The sequence below is a fragment of the Halichoeres trimaculatus genome, unplaced genomic scaffold (genome assembly GCF_033239565.1).
Source record: "Halichoeres trimaculatus isolate MK-OKI-2021-1 unplaced genomic scaffold, fHalTri1.1 fHalTri1_scaffold_12, whole genome shotgun sequence".
In the NCBI taxonomy this organism is placed as follows: Eukaryota; Metazoa; Chordata; class Actinopteri; order Labriformes; family Labridae; genus Halichoeres; species Halichoeres trimaculatus.
The window spans coordinates 22,643,238-22,663,344 of record NW_027437190.1 but is presented as its reverse complement, the minus strand read 5'-3'; the positions used below and the strand labels follow the sequence as shown (position 1 = coordinate 22,663,344).

General features: G+C 42.2%; 1 protein-coding gene across 6 annotated transcripts; it reads right to left on the bottom strand.

The window, feature by feature from the left end:
* Window positions 1–951: 951 nt before the first annotated feature.
* chd4b (chromodomain helicase DNA binding protein 4b) lies at window positions 952–19,290 on the bottom strand. 6 transcript variants are annotated; one of them, XM_074683023.1, is made up of 40 exons: window positions 19,024–19,290; window positions 18,517–18,731; window positions 17,915–18,039; window positions 17,322–17,576; window positions 17,104–17,219; window positions 16,902–17,001; window positions 16,555–16,765; window positions 16,337–16,458; window positions 16,101–16,224; window positions 15,739–15,911; window positions 14,658–14,903; window positions 14,198–14,401; window positions 13,836–14,047; window positions 13,495–13,626; window positions 13,307–13,406; window positions 12,952–13,143; window positions 12,324–12,524; window positions 11,498–11,635; window positions 11,290–11,411; window positions 11,001–11,174; window positions 10,751–10,892; window positions 10,377–10,626; window positions 10,151–10,275; window positions 9,958–10,050; window positions 9,712–9,853; window positions 8,969–9,138; window positions 8,554–8,743; window positions 7,766–7,852; window positions 6,713–6,804; window positions 6,478–6,611; window positions 5,978–6,122; window positions 5,531–5,687; window positions 4,943–5,025; window positions 4,575–4,830; window positions 4,435–4,491; window positions 3,937–4,110; window positions 3,728–3,836; window positions 3,066–3,198; window positions 2,653–2,848; window positions 952–2,152 (listed from the first exon to the last, which is right to left on the bottom strand). In XM_074683023.1, exons 2-40 carry the CDS (start codon window positions 18,578–18,580, stop codon window positions 1,950–1,952), a joined length of 5,949 nt encoding a protein of 1,982 aa, XP_074539124.1. In that variant the 5' UTR covers window positions 18,581–18,731; window positions 19,024–19,290; the 3' UTR covers window positions 952–1,949. The 6 variants fall into 6 exon arrangements, with proteins under 6 accessions (XP_074539124.1, XP_074539123.1, XP_074539122.1 ...); XM_074683022.1 differs by having other exon boundaries at window positions 4,435–4,488; window positions 4,943–5,028; window positions 19,024–19,289; XM_074683021.1 differs by having other exon boundaries at window positions 4,943–5,028; window positions 8,554–8,740; window positions 19,024–19,289.
* Between the last annotated feature and the right edge of the window lie 817 nt (window positions 19,291–20,107).

Genomic DNA, 20,107 nt, shown 5'->3' with positions numbered 1-20,107 from the left:
TACAGAAACTACAAGTTAGCTCCCCTTCAACTTATCTAAGTTCACTTGCGCTCAGCCACACTGATTAGCTTCAAACTCTCCCTTTTGATGAGAGATCAGACTTCATTACTAACCCAGCCGATCCTCCCGCCCTGTAATTTACTACAATTTCCTTAATTATCTCAGTATCTACCAGAGAAAATGTGCCTGTTCCTTCCTTCTTTCTTTCCTCCTGCCCTGGGCTTCCTCTCTCCAACTCCTCCATGTGCAGACTCTCCAGCTGATCCTCTGTCCTGCAAAATCAACATTTGCATCCATGTAAATTACACCTTGTCATTCAAGGTATGTATGCAAAGTGTGCTATGTTTGTCCTTTTAATACTTGGACCAAACTGGAAAGGTAAACATTTCCTAATAAAAACTGCAGGAACATCAATGCACGTGAGAACAGAGGCTGCACGGTAACTGAATATTGAAACAAACAATTTCTTACTCAAATTTGGCAATCTGAGGCATCTGCAATGCAGCATTTTTTTTCTACAGCCAGAAAAAAAGCAACATGATTTTTCCAGTCTAATGACAAAATGAGCTGACTTCTGAATAGATTAATAAACTCTGGAAATATTTTTCTAAAAACTGTCAAATCTCTTCAAAGGCACTGCACTTATTCAGAAAATAACTTTAAAAAAACTTTTACTGTTACAGCCTTCCTCAATGTTAAATGGACTACTTGGTAATTCCTGCGAGACATGAAAAGTGCATTTTGCAGGATTTCATTGTGTAGACCAGGCTCTCTAATGCCAGTCCCAATGTGGATGTTTAACTTGAGGACACTCAGCTCCACTTGGTTGGACAAAACTTTAAGTATTTGGAAAAAAAATGATCTCAGATGGTCTGAGAGAATCTTTCATAACTGAAGAAACTTTAAAACTGTCAACGTTTTATTGTAGTCAATAAAAACAAACAGCAATGACGAAAGGTGGCAACCATAATAATAAAATTCAGTCATGTAACAACATAACAAAAGACAGTAAGAAATTAATTTAAGTTAAGCTTTCCATCATTCACAAAAACCATCCAATGTGCCAAACAGCTGTAGAGCCATTACGTGTCTGTGTTACACACGCAGGAGAGTTTCCAGGGAGCGGTCTGTGGCGCAGTCTGTTAGGAATGTCAGAGTTCTACTAAAGGAGCACAGTGAGCTGATCCTGGATCTAGTCACCTGATGAGAGACCGGTACGTTTGGGATGGAGAGTCAGGAGGTAAAAGATCTGACAGACTGATAAAAAGGGACAAACAGTCTCTCAGTGTTAAGAGTCTTTCTGCAGTAGAGGTGCACATTAATATGCCTTATTTTACATACAGGATACAAACACATGGACTCATTCTCATGAACGTTCTCTCTCCACACACACACACTCAGGTCAGGACATTAGAATTAAACTACTTTTAAAAAAACGTTCACAATTTTCTACACGAGAAAATGAGGACATTTAAACTCCTTGAATTCTTTAATAATCTGAAAAATACTACAAAGCACCAGTATACTCCAAACATGCTGCTTTTTCTCCTGTCTAGCTTCTTCAGCTTCATGTTACACAAAGATACAAATACACGTTTGACCCTGCTGTAAAGAAAGAACAGGATAGGTCAGTGAAGGATCCCACAGTTCAACAGTGTTCAGGTTAAAGGAGTTAGATCTGGATCCCAGAGGCAGAGAATCCTCTCTGGTCTGCCAAAAAAAAGAGATTTCCCCTTCGACCCCATCCTACATCTGTTGTTTCTCTAGTGAAGTCAAAGTCCAGCAGCACAGCTGATGGTCTTCAGAGTCTGGAGTTGGGTTGTGAGTGCGGAAGAGGAGGACTAACCTGACTGTGCTGTACATAATGTTTGAGGGGGAGGACACTTGCTACATGGAGATGAGGTGAGGGCAGCTAGCCTCTGAGGGAGAGCAGTGTGCAAGGTGGTTGCTCAACGCGGCACCTGCATCTGCTGTGAGGTCTGTGATTGGTTCTGAGGAGTGACATCAGGGCCCCGGCTGGCCAGTCGGCTGAGGATGTTCCTCTCTGACATTTGCAGCCGCACAGCCACCGGAGGTATCCTGGCAATGGTTGCAGGGAGACGTGTGACATCTGCCTTCATGTCGCTCAGCAGTTCCTCGAGCTGTTTGAGAACTGGATTATAAAAATGTAAGATTACAAGAATGAAGGATGACTTAAGGTTTAAAACTCATATTTTAGTGTTTAGCTGCTTGAATACTGGATAACACCATTTTGCAGCATGTTCATGAAAGGTTTTATGATCAAAATGTATTCTTTTGCTTCCTGCCAAGTGTATTTGAACAGTAATGAAAATAAATGTCAGTTAATTTTACAGAATACAGGCAAAGTGATGTACAACACCTGACTGTTAATTCACCAGGAAAACGTGTTTCCATCCTGTCTTTTTCTATTTGTTGTTGGAATCAGAATCAGGTTTTATTTCCAAGTATATTTGCACATCCAAAGAATTTGACCTGGTGTATTGGTGCTAACACCTAACAAGGAGATAACATAAGACTAGCAACTACTTATATAATACAGAATTCAAAGCTATACATACATCTTTTTTTAAAAGTTAGGCTAAAATATATTTTAAAAAATATACCCTCACTGTCTGATCTAGCACGTCTTACCTTTATGCAAGACTGCATTGGCGGGCTTGTTTCCCGACATGGACTCCTTGCTGAGGTGCTGGTGGGACTCTGCCAGACACTCCACCTCACTGAAGCGAGTATTCAGAGCCATGGAGGGGTGGGCTGGGTCCTCTGTCATGTTGAGGTACGCTGCCCTACGTAACTGCTCCTCAATCACCAATGCCTGCTCCAATAACTAAACAGTAGACAAAGAAAGACAACATGTTTGGAGATATGCAAGACACAGACCAACAAGCACACACACACACACACACACACGCACACACACACACACACACACACACACACACACACACACACACACACACACACACACACACACACACACACACACACACACACACACACACACACACACACACACAAGGGAAACGTGATCGTGCTCAGTTCACCTTAAACCTGCGGGCCAGAAACTTGTTCTTGATTTCCAGGAAGTTTCCTCTGCTCATCTCCCCTTTGAAGGGCTCGTTGAGGATGGCAAACCTCACATCGTTCTGCACATCCTGCCAGCGAGCATAGCCGTGTCTGAGAGATGTTGAGGTCAAATGCAACAACACTTTTGTGTAGACTGTCTCTTATCATCAGAGGGCATTATTTTCCAGAAATTGCAAGGGTAATATGTGCATAGATAACTTTGGCACCACTGGACATGAAGGCTGAAGGCTTATTTTGAAGCTAATCCCAAACAGTTTAAAGAACGTTGTTTTAACAACACGCTTAACATTTACTTTGTAGCAAACCATAATAGCACAACAAGGGGTTGAGATGGAGAGGGCTCACTAAGTTTGATCTTTTTGCCTCCTCAAATTCAGCTAAGTGACACCAGATGGCTTAACTTTAACTTTGTTTAATTATTAATGTGATATAAAGGATTACTTTCTTAAATCAAAAAACACCTTAATCAAATTTAGCCACAGAAGAATCATACTCACATCTTCCTAAAGCCCAAACTGACCCTTTCAAACAGCCTAATTTACGACTCAAGGGTTCAGCTCAGTCATTCCTTGTCTTTGAGAAGCTTGTAAACACTCTGACTTGAACAGGAAAAGGATACTGTATGATTCCAGCCAGCAACCAATAGTCATGTCGTCGATGCCAAATCTCAAAGGTCTTCTTGGTGACAGTGGCTGCCCTCTCTTCATTCTGCCACAGAGAGTGCAGCTCTGGAGAGGAGGGGAAAGAGGTCAAGAGAAAAGAATAAGAAAAAGAGTGAAGAAAAAGTTTTTTCTGAGCGAGTGTTTGCGTGTGCGTGTTAGTGCTCACCTGTGAATCCTCCGTCAGCTATGTTGAACATGAACCTTTGCTTGGTGGCTTTTTTCTTCTCTTCACTGATGTTAACCACTGGTGCAGCTGTTCCTCCTCCTTCTTTGGTATTCTCTCCATTCTGCAGTTTGCCAGACTCTTCTGTTTTCAGGCCGTCCTTCTCTTCTTTTTGCTCTGTGGGGAAAAAAAGAAAAATTTATAACAACATATTAGTGTGTTTTATTATTTGAAAGAGAACAAAAGGTGAAAAAAATCTGACTGGTTACTGAAGTGTTCATATTCATGGTATTTTTACTCCTCTATGACGAAACAAAATGTTTCTAATTTCAGGACAAAAGAAAAACAAGAAAGATATTTGATGATATCCTCTAAGGCTAAAGGAAACACTGATTGGCTTTTTAAAGAGCTTAATTAGTAAATGAAACAAACAGTTGAATCCAAAGAATCCAGAGAAAACATTTGCATGTTTGTCTTTAAGTTAGTGTCAGAGGGTTGTACCTTTTTTCTCCTCTGTTGGTGAACTCATTTCCATCTTCTCATCTTTTTCTTCCTCTGCTGAAACAGAAGGAGCCCTTAAGAAAGCTAAAAAGGTAATATGTCAAAGAGACAGAGTAAAGAGTTTTCAACCCCATCTTTACCTTTGGACTTGTCCTCCTCTGAATCTTTGCCCTCCGCACCTTCACCTTTGACCTCGGCAGGACTGTCTCTCTCAGTTTCTGAGCTCTTGTCCTTCTCTTCCACCTCTTTTGTGTCTTCAGCCTCCTTTTCCTTTCCCTCCTCTCCATTTCCTGTCTCCTTCTCCTTCTCTTTATCCTCTGTCCCTGCAGCTGAGTCTCCTTCTCCCTTCTTTTCAAGGACAGGAGATTTTTCAGACTCATCTGGGATTTCAATAATCTGGGTGATAGAGAGACAAGTCAGTTTCACATCAATCGTATCTAACAATTCAATGAATTATTAAACATTTAGACTGAACAGAGTGTGATCTGGAAATTGAGGCTGTATTTACCTCTGGATCATCTGCCTTCTTGGTTCCTTTGATATCCTCTGCTTCCTTCTTCACATCATCTTTGTCCTCAGGTTTCGACAAATCTTCTGACAAAACAAAAGACATGTTACAGGAGGTCTGTAGAGAAAAGTTTTGTGTTGTCTTTCTACAGCAGTTAATGAAACTAATCACATTTTTGAGACCTTCTGGCTGAATTGGTGAAAGAATGTACCCAATTTTAATTTTCTGCTGACATAAACTTACACTGCAGATGCACTGATGTCCTGGTTGATGACAGATATTTGAGCACAGAAAAACTGTTCTTGTAACTTTGGTGAGGATTTTAACCTGACTTCAAACACTTTTGTTTGATTTGAATGTTAAGGAAAAGCATCTGCTGTTGGTGTTAGAGGCTGGGAATATGTGAATGCATGTCATTAATCAGAGGATCCCCACAAACAATGCTGCAAAATGTAGTATATGTGTCTTTGGTGGATCTTCTTATCCAGGAAATGTCAACTTTAAAGTCCAACTGCAGTAAAGCCGAAACTGAATCATAATTTGGCTCTAATGATAAATAAAGCATAGTGTGTTTGGGTGTGTGGGTACCTGGTATAGGAGTGTTGGGCTGTGTGTCAGCAGGGGTCCCAGTAGAAGGAGTCTTTGGGTCTTCCCCTGCAGCTAAAGCTGCTGCTCTTTTGTTCTCCTCCAGCTCAGCCATCCAGGGCATCGACCACTGACCGTTCACGTGCTCAAACTCTTGCACCTGTTAGCCAACATGACATTTAGTCAGCACATACTTTGTGAATATGTTTAAATATATGCTTATCTTAAAAATACTTGAAACATTGGTCATAATTCAAATTGCAGCTCTTGAATATTCTCATTTTAAAGTGCTGATTCTAGGATATTATGCCAAACACAGTGTGTGTTGCTGCTCACTTAGGACAATATTTCAGAAATACTCAATTTCATTAGCTGTTTAAACTATATTGAGTGCATGCTCACACAGACAGAGGGTAAAAACTTTTATCATGTAAACATATATTGTGTAACCTTTTTCCTTATCAGAGACATCACACCAATACGGGTGAGAACGTGCTGTCTGGATAGACCCTCACGCGGTACGCCATCTGCAAAAGTCTCCGCTCCATCAGCTCCAGGCTCACAAAGGTGACGCATGAATAGAGACACATAGGCCCTGTGAACCATTTAAAAACATAATCAATAAATCAGATTCACAGGAATAAAGGTTCAGAGGCTTTTGTGCAAACATCTCAAACAAGGTTGTAGTATTTAGAAAATTACTGCCCTGCATTGACTAAGGTTTGGTGTCATACTCATACGTTTCTTTGAAGTCAACCCCATCCCTGACATGTTACATGCTGTACAGGCCTTAAAAAAAGAACTTTACCTAAATAAAAGGACTGAATTCAAGAAGTCTACCAACAGAGATTGAGTGGAAAAGATTTTGAATGTGATCCTCATTTCATTCCCACATTAATTCCTGAGAAAAGGCTTTTAATATATTTGATTGTCTGAGCTTTGAGACTCACTTGAATTCTTTCTCCGACTTCCCTCGGAGGTCCCTGACCAGCCACTGGTTGGTGAAAGCATCCTGAGGAGGCATCCCATAACGCATCACTGCGTTCAGGAAAGCCTTCCTCTGCCGTGAGTTGAAGCCCAAAACCTGTGAAGAAAGATATGAACATTTCAAACTTTAAACTGCAGAGAATTCCAAAAATGGCAATGAGCCCAAAAAAAAAATCTATTTTGTTTGTAGGAACTTACCTCGATGTTACCGCCCACTCTGGCCAACAGTGGAGGTAGCGGTTTGTCCCGATCATTCCTCAGCCCTTTGCGGTTTGGTCTGCGGGCGTTAGCTGGGAGAAAATAAGCATAGTTGACATTAGGATTTGATTTAAGCTGTGAAAATGTAGGATTGAAAATCAAATGGGATTCTTGTGTAGCATGATTTGGATTCTTAACGTCCTAAAGTGGCTCTGTGCTTGTGATTCACTTACACGTCTTTACAGCAAACTCTGATTCTGCTGTGGCTTTCTCTCCTCACAAACTCCCTGCACTTCTACATTAACACACTTCATTGTATAACATGAAGTTTTCCACTAAAAACACTGTTGTGGTATAACACATTTAATGAAACCAAAGTTACAGATCCATAATTACAAAAAAACGATAGAACTAATACATAACGTTAAATACTTTTAAACTTATGAATGAATAACAGAATAATGAAATAAATACTGACAGAACTGTAAACATGTTAGTAAACAGTTTTTCTAGAAAACTTCGAAGTTGCTTCTTGTAAACACACCCATGTTCATATCAAAACAACTTAACCGTTGATATGAACACAAACGTCTTTAAAGTGCTAACAGGCCGTTTATTTTGATTTCCTTCCTCTGTTTCTTTCCTTTCCGCCTTTTCTTTTCATCCTTCCTCCTTTTCATTTTATCTTTTCTTTTCTTTCTACGCTGAGCACAGATGATGCAGGGACATTTCCTGTTCCCTGTGTAGACGCTGAAGTTGTCAATGAGGATGTTGTAGCTCTCGTCTGAATCATAAAGAAAATCTGTGGATGTGGTTTGAAGGATGTTAGTAGATGAATGAACTGGGGATCAAACAGTGGAGAGTCCTTCTTAACAGGAAGGTCCATAATCATGTCTCAAGCATTGCTGAGAATGAATTTCTCAAATCAAAGACACATGGACAGTCTATCTCCAGTTCAGATATGAAGGGTGTATCTTTTGTTAGTCCATCTTACCATCACAGCATGAACACACAACTCCTCTCTCACAGCAGAAGAAAAACCATGAGCCTTACCTTCACTCCGCTCATCAAAGTCCTCGTCTCCTTCCTCTGAAGCCACTGAGTAATCGGACTGGTTATCAGACTGATCCTCCTGCCAGTCTGAGGGGAGCAAAGACAGAGAAATGTTGAGAGGGACGAAACAAAGGAGCAAATAGCTTTCACTCTTCCTGTGATTAGCAGGATAAAAGCACCCTAACGCCTTCTGGAGCTGCATCTTCAAATTAAAAAAACAATAATTCTTTGAGCCAGCAGAGGGCGCTGCTGCTTTAAACCCTATTTTTACCAAAAACTCTCAAATGAAGAAATCTAAAAGTCTTTTAAGTTCAATTTATCACAACTGAAGTATTAAAACTATGCTGATTTAGACTGACAATAACATATGAAGAAAAACAGACACATCTCTAAACTGTACAATAACAATTACACCTGTTTACATTTAGAGTTTGACTTGTTTGAGTTTTTTGATAATCAAAAATGACTTGTTTTGCTCTTTTCACCTGAGAGAAACATAATTGTACAAAATAAATAATAAATACTGTGGTATCAAATAAATCTTTGCTGCTTCTGCTCTTACATGACTGTGATCAAACTAGCTGAGCCAACAGATGTCTGAATTTATCAATATCACAACAACACACAAACACAAAACTAAGAGCTTTATCCAGTCTAAAGCTACAAAACAAAAGTATCCTCATGCCATGCACTCACTGGATCATCCACATGAACACCAAACGAGTCCACCAACAGCACTACACAGCAAACACACACAAAAAAAGGTTGCATTATATGTTGTTCTGTACCCTGTCTTATACCTCGGTCCTCCTGGGAGCCGTCATTGTAATTAACTGGCTTTCGGGTTCTTTTGCCTTTGCCCAAATTACGAGCAAGGTCCTCCTGCTGCTGCTCATAGTGGTGACGCAGCAGCTTCTCCCAGTAGTCAGGATCAACACTTTCCTCCTGCTTTATCACCTCTCGCTCTGGTTCCTCCTCCTCAAAGGACAAAAATATGTTATGCAACATACCAGGATTTTTCTTTTACAAAACTAATTAAATTATTTGAAAAAACTTTTATCGACAAATTGAATAATAACTAAAATGTGACAACTTCAGAAACTTCTGAAAATCTAAAACTTGTTCAAGTTTCCCAATTCTTTTTCCAAGATAGCTTTTGTATATATATTTACAACTGAAAACACTTTTTGACAACACTCATACCTCATCATCTTCATCTTTGACAACATACTGGGCCACTTTAAACGAGCTGAGGTATTCATTCATGCTCTGGAGCTCAGTGTCGTCTGTGGCGTCCTGGTTCCTGTCCAGTAAACGATCGATTGCATGATCATCGTAGTGGATCACACTGCTGTCATCCTCCTTGTTATCTCCTAAATGTAAGATAAGTCGCGTTAACCTACGGTAGCAGAGATTTTATTTGCTCTTTATAACACGACAGTTGTTGTCTCATTACATGCAATGCTTTGGCTAGTTATGGACAATACTTATTGAAGACTGAAGGACCAGAATTCAAATCTATGGGTTATACTTGATCAATACAGCTATCACACCACAAATTTTCTATTATATGTACTGATCGGTGGTATTGGGTATTGGTGGGAAGGGGCTATTCCATGGTGCCAATTCAGGCAACCGGCTCTATGCTTTTTTTTAACCTTTGTGTTTTGCCGCATTACCAGTCTACAGGGTATTAAAGTTTACAATTGAAAAGAACTTGTGTACATTGTGAAGAATTGTTTTGCTGGTAAACATTTAAATATTTCATAGTTTAAATAAGTATTAACTTCAGTAATCCATATACTATTTTTTTGCCTTATACCCAAAACATTACCAGTCTTATCCCACAGTGGAGCATGCAGGTTATTACTTAAAACAGGGAGTTATGGGACGGAGTAGGAAGAAGAAAGGATATAATAACTTGTGGCCAAATTTCATCAACTCACCCTCTCCAACTTCATCCTTAAACAACTCCTCAGTTCCAAACTTGAGGATGTCATCGAGCTCCTGCTTGGACATGGAGCCTGTTTTAGAGCCCAGACCAGGCCGCACAACCAAATGTGTGAGCATCATCTTCTTCTTAGCCACCTGGGACAGAGACAGCGACATCAGTGGAGAAAAACAAGCCATGAGGACGTCGTCACAAAATCCTATTATAACTGAACAAAATAGCACTGTGTAATTAAACAGACCTGTGTGATCCTCTCCTCCACAGAGGCTTTGGTAACAAAGCGATAAATCATCACTTTTCTGTTTTGTCCAATACGGTGAGCTCTGCTGAACGCCTACAAAAGACACATGTAGAACAAACCCTACGTTTGCCTGTCATTCAGTACAATATAAGTGTTGATACAGAAATTGGGTTACAGACAGGGAGTTGCTTACCTGGATGTCATTGTGTGGGTTCCAGTCAGAGTCGTAGATGATGACTGTGTCAGCCGAGGCCAGATTAATGCCCAAACCACCAGCTCTAGTGGAAAGGAGAAAAGCAAACTGCGGAGCACCAGGAGCTATAAAGATGAGCATCAGAAAAAGAGAGCAAGAAAGTTATAATACAAGTAGAAAGCTACAGAAGCTCTTTTTTTAACCTACTGATGGATATATTGTTCACCGTTAAAGCGGTCAATAGCCTCCTGTCTCAGGTTGCCAGTGACTCCTCCATCAATTCTCTCGTATTTGTACCCCTCATTTTCCAAGAAGTCCTCGAGCAAGTCCAGCATCTTGGTCATCTGGGAGAAGACAAGAACCCTGTGGCCTCCTTCTTTCAGCTTCCTCATCATTTTCTGCAGCAGCAGCAGTTTTCCTGAAGACTTGGTCAGAGCATTGCCTTCATACATGCCATTTGGAAGCTTTGGTGCCTCCTGCAATAACAGAAGACGTGCAATTCAAATGCCTGAATATATATGTTTCAACACAAAAAATAGATCCTCAATCACCCCAAAGAATCTAGATTTAATATATTTGGGTGAAATTAATGGATCATACTGTTGCGGCTGCTGGGAAGAGGTAGGGATGATTACAGCACTTTTTCAGGTCCATCACCACATTGAGCAAAGAGACTTGGTTTCCTCCCCCACGAGTGTTCAGAGCTTCAAAGTTACGTGTTAGGATGAACTTGTAGTATTTCCTGATAAACATAGGAAAAGGTCAACTGAATAAGGAGGGAGCCCTCAAATTATATTAGATCAAATACAACAAATATAGATCAGTATTTGCTTTTTCTTTCTATACTTACTTCTGCATAGGGCTCAACTCTACTCTCACAATGAGCTCAGTCTTTGAAGGCATGTGTTTGAAAACGTCAGCCTTCAGCCTCCTGAGCATGTGTGGTCCCAGCATGTCATGGAGCTTCTTTATCTGGTCTTCTTTGGCAATATCAGCAAACTCCTCCAGAAACCCTTCCAGGTTGCTGCAGAGAGAAAACACAAAACATAAATACAGGATCAATGTGGCCGTCACTATACTGGTCCGTAAAACTCTGCAGCCATATGTAATGAGACATTAAGAGGAGCTTGACTACTGACTTGAATCTCTCTGGGGTCAGGAAGTTCAGCAAGTGGAAAAGCTCCTCTAGGTTGTTCTGGAGAGGTGTGCCAGTCAGGAGCAGCTTGTGTTGCAAAGGGTAGTTGTTCAACACTCTGAAGAACTGGAAACAGGCAGAAAGAAATAATATTAAATCTTAAAACCATGATTAGAAAAAAAACAATGTAAGGAGGTTCTCAGTTTATTTACTTTGGACTGGTTGTTTTTGAGTCTGTGAGCTTCATCTACAACCAGACACGCCCATTCAATGGATCCCAGAACTGCCTGATCAATGGTGATCAATTCGTAGGATGTGAGCAGGACGTGGAACTTGACTGTTGAGTCTTTCTGTAAACCACAGGGAGAGGTATTTGTTAGTTGAACTCCCAAACAGGGAAAAAAGCAGAAACATGTTAGTTTGCATTAATAGAAGTTGGAAGTATTCATATTAATGTCATATAATATCCCACCAGTTGAGCTCAGCTCATTCTACAGTAGCACTTATAGTCATGTGCTTTGGACAGACTCATTATCCACAACCTGTTCACTGAGTTTAATGCTATCACCCTCTGCTGGTCACTTTTTGTCTTTAAAGTTAGTCTCTGTAATCAAATAAGCACCCACTAGGTTTGTTTACTCAGTAGTATATGATAATTTTATTCAAATGAGGGAGCTGTAAAACTATAATCAAGCTGTAAACAGTGATGCTGCTCGAATGGTTAACCTCACTATGCATCATGCATGCTCTGCACATTGAAGCAGTTACTGGTTTCTTTGAGTGCCTTGTCCTGGATGAAATACTGAAACACAATAGACTTCCTGTCTGCGTTCAACACGGGTTAGGGTTGCACCAGCAAGTAGACTGCAGCTCACTGTTTCAATGATGAAAAAGGAATCAGACTCACTGGATTTAAATGTAACTGCATGATGCTCAATTGTTTTGGAGCATTTGACCAATAGTTAATATTTCAGATTGTTGCCTCCCATCCCCAGTATCTTCACTTCAGTCCATTTGTTTCCAGCATTCCCTCCTGACCTTCATCTTGGAGGCCTTCTTCCCGCCTCGGATGGCATTTCCCTCGAAGGAGAACTCGTTCTCTCTGATGACAGCTCTGCTATCTTTATCACCAACGTAAGTCACCACGTACATGTCAGGGGCCCACAGCTCAAACTCTCTTTCCCAGTTTATGATGGTGGACAGAGGAGCACTGACTAGGAAGGGACCCTTTGAGTGACCCTATAAAGGTGGGAAGCATTAAAGAATGACACATGGGGAATTCAAAGCAAAAATTACAAGACATTAGAACACTCTAATTTGTCCTGCTCTGCCTTTAGGATAAAGTTCCCAACTTAGGACTCATCCCCTTTATGGGCAGAATTAATGTGTGTCACATGTCTGGACCTCAACTCCCAACACAGTTTGACAGGAGAGAGCAGACAGGACAAAATCTCCAAGGGAAGTAACTTTAAGTACATTACTTTTTGTGTATTTGTGTTCTAAAAATCATCAAATTAAGAGTTTGTATTATTTCAATCAAACAATTTAGTGTTTTTATGGTAAAAAAAAGAAACTAAAATAATAGTACTGTCACACAAAATTTACCACTGTCTTTTAAAAGCCCCCCAATAAAACAATGACTAAAAGTATCACAAGCCTTTCTTACCTCCTTGTACAAAGAGTAGAGGAAGACAGCAGTCTGCACAGTCTTGCCTAACCCCATCTCGTCAGCTAGGATGGTATCTGTGGCCTGAGCCCAGGAAAACCTCAGCCAGTTCAACCCCTCCAGCTGGTATGGATGCAGAGTTCCTCCTGTGCTGTCCAGGTAGTCCGGCTGCCGATCAAACTTGATGGTGGGCTGTGAGGAAGAATATAAGGACATAAACTCCACATAGTTTCTGATTTAAGCTGCTTTTATTTTGCAAAGAAAATAGACTCAACAGCACAGCCTCATCTTGTCATTTGTAATTTATTCTCACCAAGTCTCTGATTGTGACTGGAAAAAAAATTCTAATACTTACATCTACAACTGGATTAGCTGGAGGTCGCTCAGCTTTTTTCACTTTGACAGCCTTCTTTAACTTTTTACCAGGTCTGCCTTCTTCACCCATCATCAACTCCCTGGAAAGAAAACAACACTTAGTAAGATTAACATACAGTAAAGATCACTGCAGAAGGATGTTAATGATTTTCATAGGTCCCTGCATACCTGTGATTCCAGTATGTCTGCCTGTAAGGGTCAAACTCAGGGATGTCCATGTCCTCACTCTCCCAGGTCGACTGGTCATAGGGGAGATCTCTCCACTTGATCAGGTAATGTATGTTGTTCTTTTTATCAACACTGACATAAAAGAAGGAGAGAGAAACTATGATGACGCAAATACTGCGGACTCTCCAAGTGTGAATGAATAAGTTGTATAGAAAACATTAATCAGTTAATGAATGAGTTAAAAATAATTCAGTCTATTTCAAAACTTTAGAGCAAATTAATTTAGAGTACAGATCTTAAATATTGGACCCTTATACATCATGAGAGATCATTTGTCCCACCTGTGGTTGAGGACTCGGTGAATCATCAGCCACTCCAACTTGACTCCAAATCGACAAAACTCCTCCTCCATGTGAACAAAGAGAGGGTCCTTGTTCTTCCTCTTGGTGCTTTTGTCATCATCACCCTCACCTCCAAAATCCACAGGTGGCGGTTCGTCCATGTCTGTCTTTCTCTGGTAGTTTCGAAACATCACCTGGCAGTTCAGTTCCAACTGAGAAGCAACAAGAGAAGAAAACAGAGTTTCTCATGCTGGGATGCTCCGTATGTTTGTGTGTGTATCTGTATTAAAAGTGTGTGTGTGCATTAAAAGTGTGCAGATCATTTGAGATTCTTGTCTACAGTTTCAGAGAGTGTGTGGTACCTGTAGCTCCAGCACCCAGGAGCAATGCCAATAGGACATGTTACACCACTTGACGAAGAATTCCCTCTCCCTGCGGCCTGCAAGCGGAGGGGGATCAGGAGCATCAGCAGGAAGGTCAGCAGGCCGAGGGACAGGTGTGGGGGCTGGTGGATCCCCCCATCGCCATGTTAAAACTTTCTGGACTTTGCCCTTCATCGGTGGACACTGTTAGGAAAGGATTCATTAAGAGAAGCCTGACAGTGAGTGAACAGAAGCAGGTTATTTCTGATTATTTTTTTAATAATATAGGAAACATGGGCAGTGACATACAAGGACATGAGAAGCAGCAAAATATAAACTGAATAAAAGACTGTCATGGTTTATCTCAAGCACTGTAGGCGTGCACAAGATGGAATCTGCATTCCAGTGCTCGCCCACGTAAACACACGCAGACTCATACACACCAGTGCACAGCACTCACCTTGCAGCGGGGGCAGATCCATTCTCCATTGGGGATTTCCGGCAAAGGAGGGTTGAGGCAGTGGATGTGGTAGGAGGAGGGGCAGGTGTCACAGCAAAGAAGCTCTCCTCCATCCTTGCACACCCTGCAGAATTCAATGTGGTGGTCATCTTCTTCCTCCACCCCTTCATCCCGTCCGTCTTCCTCATCTTCCCCTTCAGCCTCAGAGAGATCATCCCTGGCTTCCCACTGGATCCCCTCCTTTTCCTGGTGCCAGAAACACAGACAAGGGGAGGGAGGTGGTGTGTGCATGAGGGGGGAGGAGGGAGAGGGAGGGAGAGACAGGCAGGGAAGGTATGCGGAACAGAGTGAGAGGGAAAAAAGGGGAGGGGTATAGGGTGATTTTCAAGAGCACATGGGGTAGGGTAGGAGGGCATTGCGTGCGTGCGTGCGTGTGCATGTTTGCGTGTGGAGCCATAGTGGAGGGCAAAGGGAGGGGGTGGGAGGGAAGGGACGAGTAGAGGAAATGGGGGATGGGGGGGGGGCACGTGTGGTGGGGAGAGGAGGGATGTAGAGGAGCATAAGCAAAGGGTCCAGGGGTGGGGGGTGCAGAGGACAAAGAAATTTTGAGAATACAAATATTTTTCAAATTGCTGTTGAGACTTTTTCCATCATTCTATAAGCAATCTATTTCCACATAACTGGAATTTACAGAAAAATGTCCTTTTTTCACACATGAACCTAAAATTTCATCAAACCAGGTTCCTCTGAAATACAGAACAACATACATGTAAGTGGGTGTACCACAACAAAAAAAATTCACCGTCTCAATAACTCCTCATGTGTCCTTGACCTTAAGCATTAATTACAGCTTCCTAACAACATGTCACGCAGTTCACAGGCCGACAAATTGTCTGCAGAGGTATGTCACGCAATAAGTACTGAAACAGTGAACAGTTGAACAAGTGCATTCAAAAGCTAAGGGAAGGTAAGATTATGCTCACCTTTAAAAGTTAAAATGCATTTTAAATGCATTCTTACATCTTATCTGAAATTTGAGTGCCCTAACTTTTTGTAAGCAGTGTCTCGGTGAGATACTCACACAGTGCGGGCAGCTCCACTTGCCCTCTGGTGCTTTCTCCATGTCAGGGTCTAAACAGACCATGTGATAAGCTCTGGGACAGGTGTCACACAAAATGATCTCCCCACCCTGCTGGCACACCTCACAGTAGTCCTGGTGGTCTGTCTCGTAGCCATCGCCATCCTCTGTCTCCACTGAGTGAGGGTCCACAGAAAACCAGAGAAAACAACTTAAAGAAACTACAACATAATAAGCAATGACCTTCTGTTTGATCTGATTTAACAAAGCAACAACCTCCAGTGTTAAGTTGCTGTATTTTTCCAAATCATTTTTTAGCATCGACACACAAAGAAAAGAGGTATTTTTTGTTTTTCCATGCCAACCTTTCTTCTTTTTCTTTGCACTCTTGGGTTTCTTCTTTTGACGGCTGCTACGGTTTGAGCCATCTGACACGGAGAAGCTCCCATCATCAAAGTCACTGTCAACATCCGGTTCATCTTCATCACTCTGGTGAGGAACAGTCAGATAAAGGACATTGAGAAAAAGATAAAATGTCAAGTTGCATTGTAGTTTTCATTGATTTAGCTGATGTTATAGACTGACTTAAGAAGTTTCTTACAGAGGAGCGCTTCCTTTTGCTGTTGAGTCCCCCCAGTTTTATCTTGAGTGGAGCCACTTTCTTAGGTTTGGGCTTTTGTGGGGGTTTGGGTGTAGGCTTTGACTTTTTTCGAGCATTTGGACCTGAGGCAATATAGATAGCAAAGTTAAGAAAGCAAGTAAAGAAGTAAGATTTCAAAACAGAGCATTAAAGGTTTTTCTTCATTTATCCTACTCTACCTTTGCCCTCTTTGGTCTTGGCCTTGCGCAGTGGAGGTGCCGGGGCTGTTGGGGCTGCAGCAGGTGTTGGAGCAGCGGCAGGGGCAGGAGCAGGTGGTGGTGAGGCAGCAGCATTGGTTTCTGCCCCTTCATCTGTCCCTGCCACAACCATGTTCTCAACAGCTGCAGCCACATTGGCAGCTGCCAAGGCTGCATTAGCAGATGCACAACCCTGCAGGAGGACAGAACATAAAGTGAGAAACTCCCCCCTTGGACACAACTCCAACACATGAGAGGGCTTGACATGTGGATCACAGGTTCCATTCATGAGAAGTCAGACTGGTAATCTTCTTCAGAACTGGAAATACCTTCAGAGGGTTGTTGGTGCTGAATTCTCGCCACTTAGCCATCATTAATGTCATCATCTTGGAAACTGCAATTTTAGGGTTCTTTGCTGCAATTAAAGGCCTGAAGACACATATTTAGATTGCTTATAAATTTATTCAAGTCCTTGATAACATTATAGAGATGAATAGTAATATCTATCGGTAATACAAAAGTGCTACACACCTGACAAACTGACTGAAGGCCTTATAGTTGGTGAGGGAGTTGTAATCTTCCTGAGTAAAGACATGGTCAATATCTTTCATGCCCCAGGCTTCAAGCAGCTGTGTGGAGCTTTTAGGCTGAAATGAGAGAAAAGAGGGTCAGAGGGGCAAACATGGAATGATATTGTGTTATGAAGAAACTAATGATTAACTCCTTGCATAAGTCTGAATAAACTTTACCTGGCAATCGTCGTCATCATCTTCATCGTCTTCTGGTTCAGGGTCTTTTCGTTTGCTCTTAGAGTTGGATGCGCCTCCTTTCTCTGCTGCTGGTCCTCCTTTCTTCTTGTCTTTGGCCGAGCTGGAGCGCTTCTTCTTTTTCCTCCCCGGGGCATAATCACTTCCTTCACTCTCTGACCGCACACCTCCCTCGTCTGCATCTCTCTCTGCTGTCTCCACTCCAATAAGGTGCTCTGGGGAGCTGACTGGCAATTCCTGGGAGACAAACAACCTCTTAGCAAACAGCACAAAGTCATGGGTGCTTGTATCAATTATTATAACAGTTGTTACAATGTAATCCTTTTGTTTCAGTGAAAATAATGCAATTTTACTAGAACTTAAAAGTGAGCATAAACAGTCAGTGGTCCATGAAGCTTTATTGGTTAGTGTGTACTTAATGTACTGACAGACAACTACTTGAAACCAAGAAATTACCTAACTTCTCAATCACTTTCAAAGCAAAATCATATATACTTGTTCATGAATTCATTAATATTTGCAGTTCTAAAATAAGACATTCCCAAACCAATTTATGATATACATATAATCACTACCTCTCTGACCGGTCTTTGCCTTTTGCTGCTCCTACTCTCACGGCTGCTCTTCTTAGCTTTCTTCTTCTTCTTCGACTTGGGTACCTCGTCTACGTCAGACACAGCATCCTCTGGCTCGTCTTCACCTGCGGGATGACGGGCTTTTAATGAGCTAGAGAAGACAGTGCTGTGCACAGGGACAGGGGGAGCACTGCTGCAGGCCAGAGGGAGAACAGAAGCAGACCGCGCGCACTGGCACGACTTGGCACATGTCCGTGCACGCACGCGCGCACACACAAGCACATTGAGTCCGCTGTAAATGCCACAACAGCGTAGGTTCAAACTTGTCTGCTCTCCGTCTTTGAAACTTTGACAGTTCACACTCGCACTCGGGAAAGCACGTGCCAGGTGTAAGGGGCCAGAGGAGTTAAAATGGAAAAAATAAAACTGTAAACACTTGCCTGACAAGTTAGCTAACTAATCTAGTATGGCGAGTGACGGGCGGCCCGAGCTCACTAGTCCTAGCTTAGAAGCTAGTGTTAGCCTCAGCGAGCTCAAGTGACAGCGAGAGATGGACCTTCTTCGGAGGAGAGACATTAAAAAAAAAAAAGAAGCGAGCTTACCGTGAAGAAGTGAGTGCTCGTCCGCGGCTCCAAAGTCCTCCCTCTCATCCTCGCTGCCCGACATTTTATCAGCGTTTTAATTGTATTTCTTGCTGATCGAATTAATCCCCCCCCTAAACCTTGCTGCTGCTCCTCGGTCGGCGAGGGAGGGAAAATGACGTGGGACTGTTGGAGAATGGACCGGGGGTGTCCAGGAAGGGAGGGGGTGGTGGGTGCTGGAAAAAAATAAATAATAATAAATGGTGCAGGTTGGTAACCAGTCACTGATCATTTTTTATTATTTAATTGCATCTAATTGACCACTTGCACGCTTAAACAAGTTGAATAACTAGATTATCTACGCTCTGGCAGTGTTTTTTGACTGATTATTGTCAACACAGGAGTGAAAGAACAAGTGTCATCCAACGTCCTTTGAGTAAGAGCAGCAAGTTGCACAGTCGAGTGAAAACAATACATCACAGAAAAGTTTAGGCACTGAAAGCCTACCTTGTCATATTAAAAACTTACTGTACAGTGTGGTCCCGGGTCGAGGTGTGCTCTCTGTCTCGACTCAAGTTAAGCTGTTTGGGCGGCAGTTGTTGTCACTGAGTGCTCATTCATTAAGACAGATGAGCCAATGGTCGGCGAAATTAGAGAAATGAGCCGTCAGTGACCCAAAACACGTTGCTCCGTCCCCCTCTTCTCTCTCCCCCTACCTTACAGGCACAGCTTAGCTAACATCCTCACAAACACACAAAGGGGGCAGACATCCCATAATAATTCCCCCTCCCACACTCGCACAGGACTCTGCATAGTTACCTCGCAACGGACAGACCATAATACTCAGCCTGCCCCCACCCCCTCCACCACGCGCGCGCGCACGCACGTACACTACTACCACTAGACATGCATGCACCAGGCTCAAAGCATGCACACTCCTTCCCCTTTCCACTAGTAGTCCCAGCCCCCTTAGCAACCCCGTTGTCATGGTGACACCCCCTCCCTCCTCTCTCAACAGACCATAATACTCCAGCAGTGGCAGCATACATCCCATAATATACAACTCTTAAAAAGACAAAAAAAAAACAGTCACATGTTTTCCAAGGGAGCTCTGGTCCACTGGTGACAGACCATAATACTCCTCATCACCCACCTGAGAGTGAGTGTGAGTATGCCAAGAAGTCAAAGAGCCTTCCATTTTGTTCTTCGTGATCCTCCTCATTCAGGTGGACTACATGCCCACAGTGTTTGTACAGTGTGCAGATCAGAACTGGATGTGTGTCAAATAGGCTATCACGATGCCAACAATGCTGCTCAGCATCACTGAAATAGGAAGAGGCCTCCTGTCACAGTGGTGTCATCACTGCTGGAAGCTGCAACTACTCTCACTCAGATCTTCCTGTTGCATTGACCAAGATGATTGGGATTCATGCTTGGATTGGTCTGGTACTTAGGCGTTGAAAAAAAAAAAAAGCCAACAGGTGTGTAAAAACTCAAGTGACTGTTAGTCTATTGTAAGATACAGGTGAAAGGTCTCCAAATTGATTTAGACAAACACAATATGTTGCATTCAAGTTTCCTTTGTAACAGCAAAATAAGACTGAAAGCTACT

Excerpts from the sequence above, each read along its gene's own strand:
- chd4b (XM_074683020.1), bottom strand. The coding sequence starts at position 18,580 with ATGTCGGGCAGCGAGGATGAGAGGGAGGACTTTGGAGCCGCGGACGAG. Across the intron at positions 10,276-10,376 it reads GGCTATTGACCGCTTTAACG|CTCCTGGTGCTCCGCAGTTT; the intron begins GTGAACAATATA and ends TCATCTTTATAG. Across the intron at positions 6,612-6,712 it reads GAGTGGGCGGTAACATCGAG|GTTTTGGGCTTCAACTCACG; the intron begins GTAAGTTCCTAC and ends CTTTCTTCACAG.